The sequence below is a fragment of the Gossypium hirsutum genome, chromosome D04 (genome assembly GCF_007990345.1).
Source record: "Gossypium hirsutum isolate 1008001.06 chromosome D04, Gossypium_hirsutum_v2.1, whole genome shotgun sequence".
NCBI classification, from domain to species: domain Eukaryota; kingdom Viridiplantae; phylum Streptophyta; class Magnoliopsida; order Malvales; family Malvaceae; genus Gossypium; species Gossypium hirsutum.
The window spans coordinates 10454913-10476174 of record NC_053440.1 but is presented as its reverse complement, the minus strand read 5'-3'; the positions used below and the strand labels follow the sequence as shown (position 1 = coordinate 10476174).

Here is a 21262-nt window from a genome sequence, read left to right as displayed (position 1 = left end):
TTGCAAAGATTCTCCATCTTTCTACTTTACTAACATTAAGCCCATTAGAGTACTTATTATTGTCCTATGAGTAAAGAATCTACCAAGAAACATCTAACTCAATTGTGAGAAGTTCTAAATGGAACCCTATGGTAAAGATAAATACCAATCTTTCGCACTTCCTTTAAGAGTCGTCAAGAAAGCCTTGTACTTCACCGCGTCTGAGGCCCTTAACACATTTATATAATCATTATATTGCATGAGATATGCTCTGGGATCCCTTCTACCTTCAAACATCTCTTTTGGCACTTTGGACTCAGATGGTAGGTTCACAGTAGCAACCTCTAGTGACAAAGGGTTGTTAGAACAAAACAACCAGTCCATGTCTTGTATACCAGGGTGCAATGCTTGAACATCTCTACGCAAAGCATCCATCTTATTCTGCCATGGCTTTGCATGTGCTTCTACAACCTCTTCTTGGTGAGGGGCGACATTGTCTTGAAGATCAAAATGGTCGAACTGCACCTTTCTTTTTATTTCCTCTATCTATCTTAGCAGCTCCTAGTGAAACAATTGGTACTGTTCAAACCTGGTACTCTGTTGAGTCATTGTTCTTTCATAAACCTTATTTGTTCCTGTAAACCAAATAATTGTTGCGACGATAGTCCCTGATCAATGGGAAAAGATGGCCCTTGACCAGAAAGGGGCATTAATATTAAAGGGATTAGAAACATCTCCTTGGCCTGAGTTACCTAAGTTTTCTGGCCGATCAACAAACCAGCCAGCGAAAAGATCCATTTCTCGGGGTTGATTGTCGGTGTCAGAATCTCTTGCTTAGTTCGATAAGAAGTTCATGGAGAAATTCTCATTAGGGTGAGTCATCTTGTTTTTCTGATTTTTTGATGGTCTCCATGCTCACCGCACCAAATTGTTGAGTATTTTTGTGTGTCTGTCTCTAAGGGACTGATTTTCCTATTTATATGATACGGTTCCTAGATGTGACGTCCTAGGTAGGCCCAATGCATACCAACACGTACCCTATTTTAAGATTAACACATGTTTCCTTAGTATGAGTTCACTTGCATAGTGATGCGAACCCATGATGACGATGTGAACCCAACATATGCGAACCCATGTAAGCGAACTATGGAGGCCATTGCTATCGGATCGGGTTGGTCTCAATCAAGTATCCGAGTAACATGTCGGTAATGGCAAACACCATAACAACACTATAAGTTTACATTCTTACAATTGGTTATAATTTCTTTTTAATATATAACTCTATTTTTTTGGTAATACTTGCACAATTTACACTTAACTAACGTCTTTTAACGTCTCCCAACTCCAAATTCTTTAATTGATACTCTTTCCTTCAATGACAGCATTAAACATGAGTTTAATGCTAAACTTCATCAAATTAAGAATTAGATTTTCAAGAAAAAAAAAGGTAGGATCTCATAGTGACAGAATATGTATGACTTTCTCTCAATTTCTCTTCTCCCTTTTGATAGTAAAATATTGAATGAGCTAGGCACAGCTTCCTCACTCAAATTGGAATGGTAATCTAAGGGATTAATCACTTGAGGGTCACGATTTAGCCTCCCTTTTTTACGTTACTAGCTTGGCCAATTGTTAGCCAAAGTTTCTCCAACTTCTTTGCTCTCTCTCCTCTCTTTATTTAGCGCTAACTCTCCCCCGTTCAGCTAATCAAAGTTGCATGGAATAGAGATTGTTTTGGCAACCAATAATGGTCTCAGTTAACCACGTATTCTACTCGTCAACAATTTGGGTTAAATCCCAAAATTTAGTATTTCTTTTAAGAAAGTATTTTTTAAGTCAAAAAGTACTTTTGACTAAAAATTAAAATTTTATTTTTATTTTTAACTATAAAATATTTTTATAAAATATTTTTTGTCCCAAAAATACTTTTTAATAGCTTAAAAATATCTTATTTAATAATATTTTTATCTCAAAAGTATTTCTTAAAAGTAATGTTAAACTAATATTAAAAAAAATACACAAGGTAAATATTTTTTCTTTAAAAGATAAGATCAATAATATTTGGGTAAACTACACCATGAGTTTGTTTCTTTTTTGATTACTTAACTAATTGAATTTATTTATTTTTATTCTTTTTTATTAATGACGTTAATTGTTTAACGAGAGGGTGAGGTGACAACTTAAAAATTAGTACAATAATAATTTTAATATTCAACTTTTACATATATTGTGTAGATTTAACCATAATTTTAAAAATTAACCCCATCATCACAAATAATTCTTAATTTTAAAAAATATATATAATTACCCGAAAACCTACTACAACCTCTTCCAATGTTCGGTGTTCACTATTCAAGACAACAAAATAGACTGAACCTAATAAAATAAAAGAAAAAACTTTAAATTGCAATCTTAAGTGCACATAAACACCATACGCAGAAACTGCAATTGATGTATTTAGTGCTCAAGAGAGTTAAAACAAACCAAACCCAAAAAAGAAAACAGAAAAAAACTTCAAATTGCAATTTGAATTGGAAAAAAAAAAACCCAGGAGAATGATCATCAAACCAAACCCAAAAAATAATGTAATATTCTAAATTGAAACAAGAAGCAATTTCAATGCAAAATAAACAGAGAAAGTGATGGAAATAGAGCAGTAAAAATGGATATTCACTGTTCAAGAAAGTTAAAACATACCAAACCGAGAAATAACCTTTAAATCGCAATATGAAGTGGAAAAAGTCCATGAAGATGAACAACAAACCAATCCTAGAAAAATAAATAATAATATATTCTGAAATGAAGAAAAAGCAGAAAAGAAAATCATTCTTGTTTTCATTATCCTTCATGAGCATCATCACCATACCATTTCCAAGCTTCAGGGAGAGGGAGAGAAGGTCGACGCCTTCCTAACCGGTGACAGTGCCAACATCAGCGGTGGCACACTGAACGACGATAACAACAATAACGCTAACGAGAGAACTGTAGGGAGTTCTAGCGTTTTCTGGAAAAAAAGAAAAGGAGTTAAAAAGGTAGTTTGTATAATGTTAGAAAAAGAATAAATAAAAATCAAATTAACTTATTATTTTATATAAAAATGCAATGTAAATATTTGTATGGATTTTTAAGTATATCTTCTTGAAAATTTTAGAATTAGAATTAGATTGAGATGTTTTTTAATGTTGAGAGTAATTTTTTTGAAATTATAACTAAATTAAAATAAAATATAATATATTGAAAATTTGATGACCTGTGGTGTAATTTAGCCATAATCATAGTTAATACATTGCAAGGCTAGGTTTGTATATATTTGTGCTGCTCCTAATCACCAAACAAATGCAAGCTTGGTGAGTTTTTAACAGTAAAATTTAACCGTACAATATTTTTTTGGGAAAAACCTAATAAAGTTAAATGTTTTTAAAATTTAAAAAGATTAAAATTGAGGAATGAAATCTGTAGAATAGCGGGTAGTAGAATTTGAGCCCAAGTAAAAAAGAAAAAAGAATCAACGTATTATCTATTATTTTTCTCTTAAATTCAATCCCGCGAAAAATCAGCTCAGCTAAATCTAGGGAGCGCTTTTGTTAAGCCCTCTCTCACTCTCATTTTGACACAAAAAAAGAACCAGAGAAATTATTTTTAGGGTTTTAGGCTTTGGGATTTTCTGATCCCAAAATGAAGCAAAAGAATGAGCAAATTCATACTACAAGGCTGTTAACTTATCTTTTAATCGGGTTAATCGGGGTTCTGGGTTTGGTTTGTTTGTACTATGGATCTTCAGTTGCCCCCGGGTCGAGGAGATACGACGACACAGATTCTCGGCTGGATGGATCGGACCCAGTTTTTGGTGGGTTTTCAAGGAACCGGGATTTGGTTGATTTGCTTGACGAGCAAGGATACTATCTTGAAGTTCCTAAGAGCATCCCTGTAAGTATTTCATTTTTATTAGATCAAGTTTTCTTTTCCTTTTTTTTTCCATCAAAATATTTACTAAAAAATGTTCTTTTCATTTGCTTTTTTTTTTCGTGCTTCTCTAAAATCTTTTACTTTTGAGTCTTCTTAACTGTCGTTAAGTTTATTCTGGATTTTGTTTTTAGTTTAGCCAAGTAATGGTGTTTTATGAGTTTTTACAGATATGTGACATGAAATATTCAGAGTTGATACCCTGCTTGGATAGGAACCTTATATATCAGTTGAAATTAAAGCCTAATTTGACGGTAATGGAGCACTATGAGCGTCATTGTCCGCCACCAGAGCGACGTTACAATTGCTTAATTCCACCGCCAAAAGGTTACAAGGTCAGTGATGTTCCTTTTTGCTTAAGTTAATAGTTAAAATCTTTATAGTTTCAGTTAGTTTTGATACCAACGAAATTGTTATTAGAATTTCAGATTCCTATAAGATGGCCTGTAAGTAGAGATGAAGTCTGGAAAGCCAATATACCCCATACACATCTTGCGCAAGAGAAATCAGATCAGCATTGGATGGTTGTTGATGGGGAAAAGATAAAGTTCCCTGGTGGTGGAACCCATTTTCATTATGGTGCTGATAAGTATATTGTTGGTCTTGCTCAGGTAAATCTTACTTATTGTGTTAATGATCCTTTTGTTATTTGCAAGAGCCAAATAATTGCAACTTTTTTTCTTTTGTTTTTCTTAGAAGTTTATTTTTGTTGAGCTTGATGTTGAGTCGTTATATTTATATAGATGCTAAAATTTCCTGGTGATAAACTGAACAATGGTGGACATATCCGAAATGTTCTTGATGTGGGATGTGGAGTTGCAAGTTTTGGAGCCTATCTCCTACACCATGATATCATAGCCATGTCCCTTGCACCTAATGATGTGCATGAGAATCAAATACAATTTGCACTGGAAAGGGGTATCCCTTCAACACTTGGTGTGTTGGGAACAAAAAGGCTTCCTTATCCAAGCAGATCATTTGAGTTAGCTCATTGTTCACGATGCCGAATTGACTGGCTTCAGAGAGATGGGATTCTCCTACTGGAACTCGATAGATTACTGGGACCTGGAGGGTACTTTGCATATTCTTCTCCTGAAGCCTATGAACAAGATCCGGAAAATAGAAAGATCTGGAATGCTATGTACAGCCTCTTGAAAAGAATGTGCTGGAAAGTTGTTGCAAAGAGAGGCCAAACTGTGATATGGTCTAAGCCTCTGAGCAATAGCTGTTACTTGAAGAGAGATCCTGGGACTCTGCCTCCTTTGTGCAATTCCAGTGATGACCCAGATGCAAGTTGGAATGTGTCTATGAAGGCTTGCATCACCCCATACTCTGCAAGTAAGTAGAAATACCATGTGTATGTTGATGGGATTGAAAGTTGTGATTGCTTCCTTGTTGTAAAACTGCATAATTCATTACTTGTAATGTCATTGTGAATGTTTCTCTATCAACTTGAAGATACTGGTCTATTGTTATTAAAAATTGGAAATAGGGTCTGAACTACTTCGCAAGTGTTAACTCGGTTGTTTCTTGATACTACAGGGATGCACAAAGAAAGATGGAGTGGACTACTTCCTTGGCCACAGAGGCTTACTGCAGCGCCACCTCGCCTTGAAGAAATTGGTGTTAGCTCTGAGGAATTCCATGAAGATACTGTAAGTTTCTGAGATCACAAGAGAGTCTCAAGTGATTTAGTTCTGCCATGCTTTCTTGATCTTGATTTATTGGTTGGTTTCCCATATAAAGCCTTAAGTTTTGATGTCTATGATATTTCTTATGATGCAGAAAATATGGCATTTTAGAGTGATTGAGTATTGGAAACAGATGAAATCTGTTATACAGAAGAATTCGATCAGAAATGTCATGGATATGAACTCGAACCTTGGAGGGTTTGCTACTGCACTCAAAGATAAGGATCTCTGGGTAATGAATGTGGCTTCTGTCAAAATGTCTGCAAGATTGAAAATTATTTATGACCGAGGCTTGATTGGAACAGTTCATGATTGGTATGCCTTCACTTTTTGTACATATACATCCTTGACCCTTTTTTTTTGTCATATCATTCTGATAATCAGATATGCCATTTCTTCTTTTTTGGCTTAATTGCTTTCACCTTTGGTTTTGTAGGTGCGAAGCATTTTCTACATACCCACGTACGTATGATCTTCTTCATGCCTGGGCGGTGTTTTCGGAGATTAAGGAGCGCGGTTGTAGTTCGGAGGACCTCCTGATTGAAATGGATAGGATACTTCGTCCTGACGGGTTTGTCATTATAAGAGATAAACACTCAGTGATAAATTACATCCAGAAATTTATCACTGCATTGCGGTGGGATGGCTGGTTATCTGAAGTTGAACCCAGAACTGATGCTCTCTCTGGTGGTGAAGAACGAGTGTTAATAGCGAGAAAGAAGTTGTGGACTGATGGGTTTATGACAATGTGAATGTACTCTCTTTCTCTGTCAGGTTTTTTCTTAACTTAGTATCATTCCTTGATTGGTCTACATGCTTAGATCTCTGCATTTGCTGATTGTTTCGAATGCTACTCGTCTTCTTGACTCTCTCTCTTCCACGTGAAGCTGTTAAATTATAAGATACACATCATAAGCAAATGCAATTAGGCTTCAGCTATTCTTTGGAGCAGATTTTGTTTTTGTTTGTGCTCTTGAATGTTGTAGCCATCTATGTTTCTCCGATTCTTTTTATTTTTAAAAATACCTTGATTTGACATCAGATAGGCATATCAGGATATGATCCCCCCCAAAAAAACCATGCATATTGAGCATGTGTGTTATGACACTCGCATTCAAGTGAAAGTAACATATATGACTAGGTTTGTTATCCATTTGAGATTAAAACTTTGTTTTCTTTGTAGATAATAACAGGACCAAATCTCAAGAGTAATTGGCATCACGTTGAATGTGCAAACTATAGACGGATATAATGCCTGCTGGTTGCTGCAAACAGCCGCAATCCATGAAGAAAAGAAAGAGCGAAGCTCAGCCTTAGACATTTGTTTTGCACTCAATGGGATGTATTTGTTGAAAGTACCGAAAATCACTTTCGTTTAATGTTCTTGTTTTCATATGTATTTGTAAACAATTTATTCCTCCTTGAAAAACCTGTTTTAAAGTCCCAATTTTCTTTGTGCATTAAGTACATATCTGAACCTTGTCCTAAAGGTGTAACCCAATAGCATATTCGAGCTGAAATAGTTAAGATGTTCTATTCCAAATTCAAATGGAGCTGCATCAGGCGTTATTATTAAAATTTAAGATGGTTGTGAGTATACTTATTTATGGGCAGGGTTATCCGTGTAGGTCTAAAAGTTTGGGATAGTTTAAATAAAAATATTAGTTTTGAAAAATAAGTTTGGATAAAAAAGTTAGATTGTTTAAAATATGGGCTAGACTTGGACTTGAGCATTCAAAGTTTAAGTTTGGTTTGGCTCAATTTGTTTTTAAGTTATATTATGTTATTTTTATATATTATATAATTTAGAATACATTAAAAAAATAAACTAATATCAAATATATAATGTTATTCTAATATAAATATTAAAATAATATTAAAATAATTATATAAAAAATTTTAATAAATAAAAAATGTATAAAATTATTAAATATTAAAATAATATGGGTGGACTTGAAGTAGACTTAGGTTAATTCTTTTATAAATATGAACGAATTTAAATAAAATTTTAAACTTTTATTTCGAACCGAAATTGATTTAAGTATGAAGTATATCAGCATCATGTTTAAACTTAAGCTGACCCTACTCTAATTGCGAGATAAATCTTTATTTAATTTTTATTCAGTAGAAAAAACGATTAGGAAGCCCAGTTGGAAGTGGAAATCAAGCTAAAACAAAAGCGCCACGTAAGCTAGTTCCCGCGTAATTCGCTCGCTTCCATCACACAAGCAGCATAAAAAAGGAACAAATAAATGCAAGCTTCAAAAAATCGAATTTTTTTTTCAAATTTTCAGATACTTTAATATTCAACTTCATCGTTTTTCGATTGATAATGGAGCCTGCTGCATTTAGAAGTGGATTCAATGATCATATTTCAGTCGAATCTAACGGTGGATTTGATTGTCCAAAAAATAAGCAACCATTCATAATCGGTTCCATCTCTTTTCAATTTTTCCATAAATCCTATTTTGTTTCTTTAATTTATTTTTATTTATTTTTAATTTTTTTGATCCAGGAGTTGCAGGAGGAACGGCATCTGGCAAAACGACAGTTTGCAACCAGATCATTTCACAGCTTCACGATCAACGTGTTGTTCTTGTTAATCAAGTAAATCTTTTAATCTCTATTCTTCTTTTATTATTATGTTCTTTTCCGGTTTTTTATTATATATTTTTTCAAAAATTTAGGATTCGTTTTATCGCTCACTCAACGATGATCAATTAGTGAACGTTCACGAATACAATTTCGATCATCCTGGTAAAGCGTTCAAATCAAACTTCTTCAATTATTAATCTTTTTCTAATAAATATTTTTTAAAACATTATTATTTTCTTTTGCAGCTGCTTTAATACTGAGCTTTTGCTTTCATGTATGGAGAAATTAAGACGGGGACATCCAGTTAACATTCCTAGCTATGATTTCAAGAGTCATAAAAGTATTGAACCGTCACGTCTGGTAAATTTAAATATTTCTTTTCAAATAATATTGATTTTGTTAAAATTAAATCAGAAATGTCTGACAAATTAGATTTTGTGTTAATGTAGGTTAATCCAGCGGATGTTATCATTTTAGAAGGAATTCTCGTTCTCCATGATTTCCACGTTCGCAATCTTATGAACATGAAGATCTTTGTTGATATAGGTTTATGCGTTTTTCCTGCTGTTTTTGCTTACTTGCTTTGCTCGTTAAGTAATCACTGATATTAAGGGCTTTAAATACGATTTTGGTTGCATTGTGATGTAATAAATGTTATCACAATCAAATACCCTAATATTTAAAAAGTAGATAAAGAGATAGGTGCTTGAATGTCATTCAAATCAAACATAGCATAGAATTCATTTATCAATGATAATGGCTAACAGATTCCGATGTGCGGCTTGCAAGAAGAATTCAAAGGGATACAGTGGAAAGAGGAAGGAACATTCAGAATGTTCTCGATCAAGTTAGTACCAGTTCTAGTACTTGTTTATCTCATTAATTACTACATTGGCACGCAAACCTGGTAATATATGTTTATGTGTGTCATGTTCATGTTTTTATTTTCCATGATAGTGTTAGATGTAAGCATAATGCAAATTATTACAAGGTGGGCATGCAATAAATGTTTAGGTTTTTCTTACCAATCCTTGTATCAATTTTGCAGTACTCGAGATTTGTAAAGCCAAGTTTCGAAGAATTCATACTACCATCGAAGAAGTTTGCAGACATAATCATCCCTAGAGGAGGAGATAATGATGTCGCCATTGATTTAATAGTACAACATATTCTTACCAAGCTTGGCCAGCATGATCTATGCAAAATATATCCAAATATCAATGTTATATTTTCAACATTTCAGGTAGCATTTATTTATGTAGTAATTATTTTATTAACTTGCTCTTGTGTCTGAATTCTTTGGTGGGTTGAATGATGTTTTGGCGTGGTGTTCAGATTCGGGGAATGCACACCCTTGTCCGTGATGTCAAAACAACAAAGCATGACTTTGTATTCTATTCAGATCGATTGATTCGCTTGGTAATGAAGCTTAAATGAATAGGAAATTTAAGTCAAAAGCAATGAGAATGATATAGAATGGTATAAAATTCCATGTTTCAGGTTGTGGAGCATGGTCTCGGGCACCTTCCTTTCACCGAGAAACAGATTATTACTCCAACAGGTAACTCTTAAGCAATTATATTTTTTGTTCGTCTTTCCCACAAGATAGCCACTCATCATGCTATTCCTTTTAGTTTCATGCCATATGTTTGACACTTAGAAATTCTTTGATGATTTGTTAATTATCTTTTTCTCTCTCATTGCTTGCTTGCAGGTTCTGTGTATTCTGGAGTTGTGTTCTGTAAAAGGTTATGTGGGGTCTCCGTTATTAGAAGGTGGGTGAATAACCAATTATCCATATTTTCTTTTGTTCTCTTTTCAGGCCATAATTGTTCTCTCTATGCTTAGTCGTCTCAATCATTTATGGATTCACTAAACAACCAAGTCTCAAACTTATCGTCTAAAGTTTAATTAAGTTGATTCGTATAATCATTTTTATCAACCTCATAAGTTTTGCAACCTTCCTTTTTATACCTAGATTGCGACCCCTTTGCGTGCTCCTGATACAGGAGAACAAATTTCCTCAAAAGAATAATAAAATGATAGTAGAACAAAACAATTAGACAAATCTATGTCTTCATACCATACAAAACAATTGGGCAATATTAAAACTCTTATTGAAAACCAACCAGGTAATGCAATACTAGTTGAAATATCATAAGAAAAACTTGAAAATTCGAAAGAATGATATACCACTTGAAACTTTCTCAAAGGAGTTCTTAAAATGATGACCCGATTTTTTCATTTGCAATTTGGACTTCTTAAAAAAAAGATGCTCTTATCTTTGTTTTTTTTTTCATAACAACATTCTTGGGGAATCTGATTCCCTCTGTTACAAAGCACTATTTTTATATGATTGACTATGATCTTGAGTGTCAAAGTACTAGAATAGATGTCAGAGTATTCATTATCACTATTTATGATTAGTTTAACTGCGTTGTTAATGTATTATTATTTGCTTCTGGGTAAAACAGTAAAATAAAGTTTCATAATAGAACCTTTTAGAAAATAAAAGATGCGCTTTGTTTTATAGAGAAGTCAAACCAAATTCAAGAGTCAAATCAAAGTTCAAACCAAACTGTTAATTAAGAAGAATTTTATATATGTGTATATAAATAAAAACAAAGTTGCTGGTAAACGAGACTTTGTTGATACCAGTGGAGAAAGCATGGAGAATGCACTAAGAGCATGCTGCAAGGGAATCAAAATTGGTAAAATTCTCATCCATGGAGATGGAAAAAATGGGCGGCAGGTAGGTTGGAAAAACCAATGTTCAAAGAATCTTTCTTCCATACAGGCATGCAGGCACACACCCAAGTTCTCATTTAACTAATAACATTTACTGCAGTTAATTTATGAGAAGCTACCAGCAGACATCTCAAGCCGCCATGTGTTGTTACTAGATCCTGTTCTAGCTTCAGGTTTGACAACATCAACTTATATCATCGTTGTTCTAAATCTATGATGACCTTTCTCAAATGTATGCATGGTTAGGAAATTCGGCAATCAAGGCTATATCTCTGCTTCTTAGTAAAGGCGTCCCAGAAACCAGCATCATCTTTCTTAATCTTATATCAGTAAGTTCAGCCACTTGCTGTTTCTCAGGCTATTCCCAAATTCACGTGTCATAAGATGAGTACCGTTAAACTGCAGGCACCGGAAGGAATTCATGCAGTGTGTAGGAAATTCCCAAAGCTAAAAATAGTGACATCCGAGATAGATTCATCGCTAGATAAGAATTACGGGGTGATTCCAGGCATGGGGGAGTTCGGGGATCGCTATTTTGGCACCGATTAATTATTTTGGTGATCCAGTCTACACGCCCAAACAAACCTTTAAGATATTGACTCACCTTAGCTAGTTTTTGCTCAAATCGTCTCAATTCTGTAAATATTCCTTTGCCTGCAGAGTACAAGAATTCTTGTGAAACAACAAATAATCCTTGCAAGTACAATTATTCAAACTTGCATCTTTCAACACATTCTATCGCGAGTGTGTTTTTTTACTCAACACGAATTAACAATATGTCAAAATTCAATTTATTACACTTTTCAAATCCTAGTATTTCCTCCCTTTCTATGGTTTTGAGTTTTCTTGCTCATTTTTCTTCCTTCCCTCCATTGTTCTTGATTCCTTTCTCGAGGTTTTCTCCTTGTTTCTCTAATTTTTGCTTCCTCAAAGCCATTTCTCAAGGATTTCGGCCCTTGATTTTAGAGCCCATGAAGCAAGGAGGGACCAGGAGTTCAGGGCCACCCACTACAGATCTGATTTGTTGTTTTAGATTATGGCTGTTCTTTAGATGTTTGTAACTATAGACGATGTGTTTACATTTCTTTCTTTTCTTTCTTTTTTTGTTGTTTTGTGTCCTTGGAAATTTTTTTCCTAACCGTCATATTCAAACATTATATTCACCGATGACTGAGTAGAGGTCAAAATAAGACCTTAATTTTAGATCCTTACATTGAGTTGAGAATCTTTATTTCATACGGTTTTTCTTGTACTTCTCATTGTTGTCTTAATTTGTTTTCATTTTTTGTTGTTTTACTTTTGATTTCTATGACCTTTTTATACTACCATCTTCAGATCATGGTCTGAACTTTTGATAACGTTCTCTAAACTTGTAAGAAAGTAACTCATATTATTAGCTTTTTTTTTATAAAAATAACCCAAAAAAATAATTAATTATTTAAATAACTTGTTTTTTTTATAAAATACGAAAATAACCCAAAATATACCGTAAAAGTTAGTAGAGCCAAATATTTGATGCCACCAACATGTCACGTCAGCAACCTGCATTAAAGAATCAATTTTTTGGTGAAATCATGTAAAATGGCGCTACTTGTATAAATACTAGAGAAATATTGAGAGTTTTGAAAGTATGAGAGTTTTAAGCAATTTTATTTTTTTCTAGTGGAGCTAAATAAATTAACGCTACCAGATTCCAAGGCAGTAGCCTGTGTGTCTATTTGCCTATTGAAACAAGTAAATTTTTTATTTTTTTTTCATTCACGTTACTTTTTCTGATTCTTTGTCCTTTTTTCCTTTTTTATTTTGTTTATCTTTTTAAGTTTTTTATTCATTTACTTTTTAAGATATTCTTATTTGTTTTTTATTTATTTTATTTATTTGTTTATTATTGATTTTATAAAATTTGAAATGTGTATTTGAAATGTTTTATAATATTATTTTTTAAAATTTTAAAATTATTTTTTAAAAATTTTAAATATTATTTTTAAATTTTAAATATTATTTTTTTAATATTATAAAACATTTCAAATATTTTTTTTAAAGATGCGACCTTTCAAATTTATTATTTTTTAAATGTTTATTTTAAATATTTTTTTAATTTTAAATATATTTTTTAAAATTATTTTTAAAGATATTCAAACATTTTTTTAAATTATATTTAAAATTTTAAAAATTAATATTTTATTTAGTGGAGCCATTTAGAATGGTTCCACCACTTTATTACAAGTGTAATTTTTTTTATATTTTTTAATATAAAAATGTAATATTTAATATTTTATTTTGGTAGAGTCATTCTTTATGGCGCCACCTCTTGGTTCTCTAGCATATATAGAACGGTGAAATTGTTGTGTTTAGTAGGAGAGTTCAAAAATTATGTTGAATATGAATAATGAGGTGTTTTGGGTGTACGTTCTTTTTTTATGGTGAAATTGTAGAAGGTGATGTTGGTTGTGTATTTCAAGGTCGGCAAAGAGTAGGGTTGCGATTCAAAAAAATGTGAAGCTGGCAAAAATGAAAAGGAAGATCAGTGCGAAAATAGTTATCCGTTGTGGAATGGAAATGTTCAAATTATTTTTCAAGTTTCTAATCTCTACAAATTCGTTCAAATTTTGTGAGATGCAACTATTAGACGATGATGACTTAGGCACTATGATGGAAATATGGTGGTCGACTGGGAATGGGAACCCCTATCTAGTTGAGTTATTTGTTGAGTTAGCAGACTTAGAGTCTGTTGAGAATGTTAGTCTAATAAGTCAACATCGCGAATTTGACTTTAATCTTAATGTCAGATGGACAGACTAGTTAGAATGTGGAGGGACATGGCAAATACCCAAAAATCCAAATTATGGTGGGAGTTCGTATAACAACCCTACCCCCGGTCTCCGTCTACAAATACATCTAGAGGTGATAATAAGCACAGAAGTAGATGTCGGAGAAATCACCAATAATGGTGAAGATTCTGATCAGGACGTTGAAGATTTTAGTGCCCCGATTTTGATGATGTTCTAGACGATATCGATGATGAAGGCTCGGAGGAGGTTAAAGATGTTTACGGCCCTTCATTCAATAACCCGAGTCGTGGCATTATTTTATAAAATGAACCTGGGGGCAACATGTTGAACGTAGATCCAGATGCAGCGCATGCATCTGAGTTCCTTGAGCACGCCGATATAGTACCTGCTCAAAGATTTGCATCAAATTCACAGTTGAAGGAGTTGTTCATTGGGCAACGATTCGAGAATAAGGCAGACTGTGTGTTTGCCATCAAACAGTACAACATGAAATTGTCAATTGATTACAAGGTTGCCAAGTCTACATCGACATTATACGTTGGGAAATGTTGGAGAGCCGACAATGGGTGCAGGTTCGGGCTGCATTTATACAGAGGACTCAACAATGGAAAATATAAAAATTAGAAGGGCGTCATACATACACTGTCGCACGTATGTCTCAAGACCACCGAAAATTGGATGCCAAAAGTATTTGCAACTGCATCATACCACTAATGAAAGATAGCCCAATCATTCTTGTGTCGACATTAATTGCGGACATGCAAGTTTGATTCCAGTACAGAGTGTCGTACAAGAAAGCATGGTGGGTGAAACAAATGACAATGCAACAATTGAACGGCGACTGGGATGAGTCATACAATAAACTTTAGGGTTGAATTTCAGCGATGGTGGAGTACGTCCCAGAAACTGTCGCGGACTTGTAAACGTTGCCTTATAGAGGCCCGAATGGACAATTGGAACTAGGGAGAAGAGTTATTCGTTGATTTTTTGGACTTCCAGTCCATGTGTTAGGGTCTTCTCCCACTGTAAACCGCTAGTGCAAGTTGATGGAACATGGCTTTATGGAAAATACACGCAGATACTTCTGATTGCGGTTGCACAAGATGGTAACAAAAATGTACTATCGATCACTTTCGCTATCGTGTAGTCAGAGAACTCCGAATTGTGGGCATATTTCATTTAGAACTTGCGGAGGCATGTTGTTAGGCAAGACAACACTTGCATTATCTCCGACAGATCGAAGGGACTTGTTGGTACGATTCGACGATCCGAGGTTCCGTGGAGGACTGTCTACTGTATTAGTCACATCACTGTCAACTTTCACAATGAGTACAAGAACAAAGACTGGCGCAAACAAATCATGAACATGGGTAAAAATATCGTATTTAAATTCTTATTTGTAAATATTTCGAGTCCATTTCCTAATTGGAATGGTAACGTTTTTTATCCGAATACATACGTAGGGTACGAGCTAGAAGCACACCGATTCAGACATAAGTTGGCAAGGTTAGAGATTGATATGGTGGGGTCCTAACCTTCTCACAGACAGTGGTTGGGTAGAATGGAGCCGTGGCAATAGGCTCAATATTTTGATGAGGGGTACCGATACGGTTATATGACAACTAACCTTGTTGAGCCCGTTAACTTCGTCTTGAGGCGTATGCGTCACTTGCCAATCTCAACGGTTTTTTCAGCCACATTTTACAGGCTAGCAACCTTAATGCCAAAAATAGGGTTGAAACAAACAAAACTGTTAGAGGCAGGACACGTGCACGTCAGAAAAATCAGGGATGCCATAAAAGAGAACGCTCAAAGGGCTAGGTCGAAGAATGTAGAACTATATTCTTGAAACTTGAAAACTTTTCGAGTGACAGAGTACATAGATCGTCGGTTGGGGATCCCGCCACGGTCCTACGGAGTTGATCTCCAAAACAGGCGGTGTGAGTATGGGATGTTCCAAACACTATGGAACCCGTGTGCGTATGTGGTTGCAGTGTGTGCTACTTACAGTTTGAATGTTGAACAATATATCGATGATGTGTACACAGTTGAATGTATGTTGCGTATTTAGGGTAACAAGTTCCCCGTATTAAGGGATGTATCAATATGGGAAGTGCAACCGCCTGCATTCGAGGTGTTGCCAGATCGGTCGTTACGACATGGATATGAGAGAACAGGTCGATCCAAAGCATTGCACCATATGTAGAACAGTTGGCCACAATCAGAACAAGTGTCCCCATGAAAACGTCTATATTGGTCAATCTTCACGGTATGAAAGAAATTAATATTGTACCTAATTTTTACATTTTATAGTCTTTTAAAAAATAAAGTTTTTATTGTTTAATGTTAAGCTTTTATTTAAAATTAATAGTTGCAACTTTTAATACTTTAAAAGATATTATAAATTATACAAAAAAAAACTAATACATAAGTTGTGGAATTATAAACCAATACAACAAATATTACATAACACTTAAAATTTACATAACTCAAAATTAGAAATAATCGGGAGTGGTATCGTTGTTCGAGGTATAACAATTTACGGTCCTTCATTGACGGGGTAGACGTTGGGGTGTACTGTACACATCAGGAGAATCGACAGCTGGATCATACATGGCTTGAGGTGAGGTGGAGTACATGTTATTACCAAACATATCAAATGATATCGGTGGTTGGTCTGGGTGAAATAAACTCGAACCGCCTATGTTCGGGTGATATGAACTGCTCTGCGACTCATCATAAAAAGCGCCAACCCATTGGTCCGATGTGTTCAAAGGTTGGTCCTCCAAGTCAGGCTCCGTCATATATTGATCCTCTAGCTCCACCATAGGTTGATTTCCACATATGTAGCCATGATTCGGTACTATCATAAGTTGTCCACCATATAAATAAACGCACCATCGAGTCATGTACCACTGCATGTATTCAGTTGAGAGACAAAAGTCAAACATGCAGGAGTGTATCTCAGGCCTCCTATCGAATTGGGCATTTCATAGTGCTACATAACATTGATGTTTCACGCTCTAATCTATTATATGTTTCCCCCTCATGGTCTTACCGTGGACATCAGCAAATTGTTGTGGCTCGACCGGCACAAATTGTCTACACCCAAATTGTCGCATAACTCAATCGCCGTTGTACCACTCAACGATTGATAAGTTGAGCATCAACGTGTTAATGCACCACACACGGGCTTCGGCGTGAATCCACTAAGGAATAACAGTTACAATGTTCAGTACAGAATACGGCATCCATAAGAACTGCATAATATAACATAATGAGTCAAGTCACATCATATACTGTAAGTGGATAAGTTAAATCAACATTACTTAAACCATATTAATATATATTACTTTCTCTCTGACGAATGCCTCTATCATTTGGCGATAAATGATTAATGTTTGGCTCGCATTAATTCCCGAAGACGTAGCCTATCTGAAACTAAAACAAACACGTTAGCAGTTAAACTTGGGAAAATATTATCCTCACTTATGAGTCGTTAAATGTTAAGTATAATTTTGTTTTTACCTATTTACAAGTGGCCACGAATATAGTTGGTGTCTAACAGTCGCTAGAAACGGCAGTATGTATAAAGCCCAGGACTGTAGCAGACCCAAACAACCAGTCATATTACTAACCCCATGTTTTGTTGCTCAGCAAAGCTCATCGTACAATATGGCCAACACTGCCGATCCCCAGCTGTAACTACTAGCACCAGAGAAATCCTCCAATAGAGGCAAGTACTTTAAATGGACCCTATTAGACGTGTTGTTCAACATAAGTACCTCCGATCAACTGCATAATATAAGCTTGAGTAGCACACATCACCTCGTGTTTAGTGGCAGTGCTCAATAACTCCTTAAAATTTGCTTTCAACCATGCCAATATCAAGCATGTGAAATTTTGTTCCCCATCACTAGGGGACCGTCCAAGTAATCTGTGGCATAGTACTGGAGGTTCCAACACTTTTCTTCGACCTGTGACCACAGCACCATCAACTCGTAACCCAAGTTGCATAGCGACGTCTTCCAATGTGATAGTGTTCCTGCAGGGCATAATGAAGGTGTGAGTCTCTGTACACCACCGCTCAACCAAGGCGGATATTAAGTTCGCCCTTAGGTCAAACTTTCGGATCAATACAATTTCCCTAAATTTGCCAACTTTAAGTATGGTATGACCCGTTCGTCCGGATCGTACTTCATAAAATGAAATCGTGACCTCAAAACCCGATATTCATCTTGTATGGTAAATTTTTTATAAAAATATGATAAATCAATTATCTATATAATTTAAACATAAAATTATATATGAAGAGTAAAATTGAAAGGTTGAGAAAACAAAAACATCACACTTATACTTAGAGGTGATCATGGGTTGGGCGGCCCGACCCGGCCCGGCCCGACAGCCTGCCCGAAATATGGAAGGGTTTGGGTAAAAATATAGGCCCAAAATATGGGTTTGGAAAAAAACGATGCCTCTTTAGAAAATGGGTTGGGCCTCAAGCAAAACTTTTTTGGCCTGAGCCCGACCTGGCCCGGCCCGAATATATAATAAATTGGTTGTAAAAAAGACGATGAGTAGATGTGATCATGGGTCAGGCGGCCCGGCCCGACCAACGGCCCGCTCGAAATATGAGAGGGTTTGGGTAACAATATAAGCCCAAAATATGGGTTTGGACAAAAAATGAGGCCTGTTTAGAAAACGGGTCGGCCCTCGGGCAAAAAATTTTTGGCTCGGTCCCGGCCCGACCCTGACCGAATATAATAAATAAATAAATAAATAAATAATTTTTAAAATAAATTTCTCATTTCTCCTCTCCATTTCCCATTTCCCTAAGCCCGTAAAAATCCCTAAGCCCATCCCTCCTCCCTTTTTTTATTTTAAAATTTTTAATTTTTAATTTTTATATTTTAAATTTTAAAATTTAATTTTAATTATTAGTATTGTTAAATTTGTTGATATGATATTTCATGGGCAATGGTTCTACTCTAAAATAAAAATAAAAATTCTTTTTTTAACTCTTTATAATTTATAAAATTTTAAAATAGTAATGGAAAAATTACACTTTGCCCCTCAAATGATAAAAAAAGTTAATTTAATATTTTAAAAATTATAAAAATATAGGCTATTAAAATGGTAAATCATTTTTTCTATCATAAAAAAAACGGGCCGGGCCGGGCTCAGGCTTAGTATTTTTTTCTCGTGCCAGGCCTAGACAAAATTTCATGCTTATATCTTGGGCCGGGCCCGGGCCTAAGAAGCGGGCTGAAATTTTTTCTGGGCCTGACCCGAACCCAGCCCGGCCCATGATCACCTCTAACGATGAGGATGATGTTTCTTCGGTTGCTTTTTAGGATACTTCCTTTCTAATTGTTGAAAATTTAATTTAGCTTACAATTTATATTTTGTTATAAAATTAAATATGTTGATTGGTTAATGTATGGATATTCTGGTTGGTATTTTGCAGGTTTTTTATACAATTTTGGTGTTTACTAAAAAAAAGGCCAGGCCGGGCTTGGACTTAGGAATTTTTTCTCGTGCCGGGGCATGGACAAAATTTCAAATCCATATTTCGGGCCGGGCCCGGGCCTAGGACGTCGGCCAAAAATTTTTTCTGGGCCCGACCCTTGATCACCTCTACCTATACTATACCAACATAGTCATTCTAAGTATTTTTTTTTATTTAAGTTAAATTAAACAAGTAATAAAATATTAATAATAGAATGAAGATTTATCATAAAATATTAATAATAACACGTAAAAATCAAAAATGATTATTATGTCCTAATCATAGTTAAGCGTTAAAACTAAAGGCAACTATATAACTACAAAAAGTACATAAAAAAACAATAATGTCCTAAAAACATAGGTGGTATGGGTAAATATAAAAATAAAAAAAGACTTATTTTTATTGAATTGATATCTATAATAATACATAGAGTTTTACATATAATATAAACTAGGCATATTCAAACTCAAAAATTTATCTTACATACGAGAACTTTTATAAAAATATATATATATTCATTCGTTAAAGACAAATATAACTTTTTTGTACCTCAGAAATGGAACTAAGCACAGTAACAATGCAAAATTAAGCAAAAAGGTCGTCATATTAAAAAAATTAATATATAAATTTATAAATGTGTCATAAATTAAAAATATATATAACTAACACATAGAGATCAATTTCATGCAAAAAAGAGTTAAAAAGGGCTAATAACAACCAAATAGAGATCAGTTTCATGCAATCAAAACATGTTAAGCACAATAACGCTTAGCAAGAGAAAACAAGAAACTAAAACGATTTTTTTATTTAATTTATAATTAATTTTACTATTTTATTGATCATCGATGAATTGTGATATGTATTTACTCCAGAAGACATTTTGATATCTGCATAATTTTTAAAAAAATACATAAATTAAATATAATTAATTATTATATTACAATAATTGTAAAATATAAAAATACAAAATAAAAATTATAAATAACTCTTTTTTTCCTCTTTTCATCCTTTCTTTTACAAATATTTAAAAGGGGAGACCAAATGTAATGGCCCAAATTTAAGATTATCGGAACAGTGGTTTCGGGACCACAAATCTGATGAGGAAATTTTATTTTTCTTATATTTTTATGGTCTATGATTTCACAAAATGATTTTGTGAAAATTTCGTTTGAAAATTTCGACGTTTGGGCACTCAATTTAGTCAAAAAGACTAAATTGTAAAAAGTGCAAAAGTTGAGTTCTACATGTTAGAGGTGTCCAATTGTTATGAAACTTTAATTTTAAGGTCCTTATATGGTAATTAGACCATTGGTAACTTGGTAGACAAAAATGGATATGAAATAAGTGAAATAGAAAATTTTTAAGTTAGGGGCAATTTGGTAATCTAGTAATAAAAAGAATTAAAAGGGAAAAAGATGGCAAAAATCACCATCTTCTTCATTAGGACGAAATCAGCAAGGGGGGGAGCCATAGTTAGGGTTTTCAAGCTTCCAAGCTCCATAGTAAGTGATCCCAAGCCCCGTTTTTAATGTTCTTTACGTTTTTGAGATCCCGGTAGCTTAATTTAGCTTATTCTAGCAATAATTTAACCTAGGGTTTATATTTGGAAAAATACGCACAGGTGAAAAGTGTTTATTTTGATGTTTTATGATAGAATATGAAGCTAGAAATTATGTTAAACAACTTTTGCTAAGCGATTTTAAGTGAAAACGAGTAAAACGACATAATCGGTAAAAATACCTAATGTTCTTAAGTACATGTTAGAGTGGGAATTTGATGTTTCCATAGAAGGGAAAAATGTTCAGCATGTCATAAAACATAAGAATAAGGGATGAAGTTTAATTTCCGGGCCTTGGGGCAAAAATGTAATTATGCAAAAGTTTAGGGGCAAAATTGTAATTTTGAAAAAGTTAGAGTCGAGGGCTGTTTTGATAAATGTGAGTATTAAATGAGTTAAATTTGCTATTTTAGATCAAGAAGAACGA

At 34.2% G+C, this 21262-nt stretch overlaps 2 protein-coding genes across 2 annotated transcripts; both read left to right on the top strand.

Moving 5' to 3' along the window:
* The first annotated feature begins 3432 nt into the window (after nt 1–3432).
* Nucleotides 3433–7080, top strand: LOC107926074 (probable methyltransferase PMT9). Its single transcript, XM_016856868.2, has 8 exons — nt 3433–3906; nt 4113–4277; nt 4371–4553; nt 4686–5280; nt 5485–5597; nt 5728–5948; nt 6070–6381; nt 6817–7080. The coding sequence occupies exons 1-8, from the start codon at nt 3655–3657 to the stop codon at nt 6818–6820; spliced, it is 1845 nt and encodes a 614-aa protein (XP_016712357.1). The 5' UTR covers nt 3433–3654; the 3' UTR covers nt 6821–7080.
* Nucleotides 7081–7885: 805 nt separating this feature from the next.
* LOC107926002 (uridine kinase-like protein 5) lies at nt 7886–11770 on the top strand. The gene is made up of 14 exons (XM_041091937.1): nt 7886–8065; nt 8149–8240; nt 8321–8397; nt 8474–8588; nt 8678–8774; nt 8996–9075; nt 9277–9471; nt 9564–9647; nt 9729–9789; nt 9943–10003; nt 10887–10980; nt 11077–11149; nt 11223–11305; nt 11382–11770. Exons 1-14 carry the CDS (start codon nt 7966–7968, stop codon nt 11523–11525), a joined length of 1356 nt encoding a protein of 451 aa, XP_040947871.1. The 5' UTR covers nt 7886–7965; the 3' UTR covers nt 11526–11770.
* Nucleotides 11771–21262: the final 9492 nt, after the last annotated feature.

Coding starts and splice junctions, on each gene's coding strand:
- LOC107926002 (XM_041091937.1), top strand. CDS start 7,966: ATGGAGCCTGCTGCATTTAGAAGTGGATTCAATGATCATATTTCAGTC. Junction 8,589..8,677: donor GTATTGAACCGTCACGTCTG/GTAAATTTAAAT, acceptor GTGTTAATGTAG/GTTAATCCAGCGGATGTTAT. Junction 11,150..11,222: donor AGATCCTGTTCTAGCTTCAG/GTTTGACAACAT, acceptor ATGCATGGTTAG/GAAATTCGGCAATCAAGGCT.
- LOC107926074 (XM_016856868.2), top strand. CDS start 3,655: ATGAAGCAAAAGAATGAGCAAATTCATACTACAAGGCTGTTAACTTAT. Junction 4,278..4,370: donor CACCGCCAAAAGGTTACAAG/GTCAGTGATGTT, acceptor TTAGAATTTCAG/ATTCCTATAAGATGGCCTGT. Junction 4,554..4,685: donor ATATTGTTGGTCTTGCTCAG/GTAAATCTTACT, acceptor ATATTTATATAG/ATGCTAAAATTTCCTGGTGA.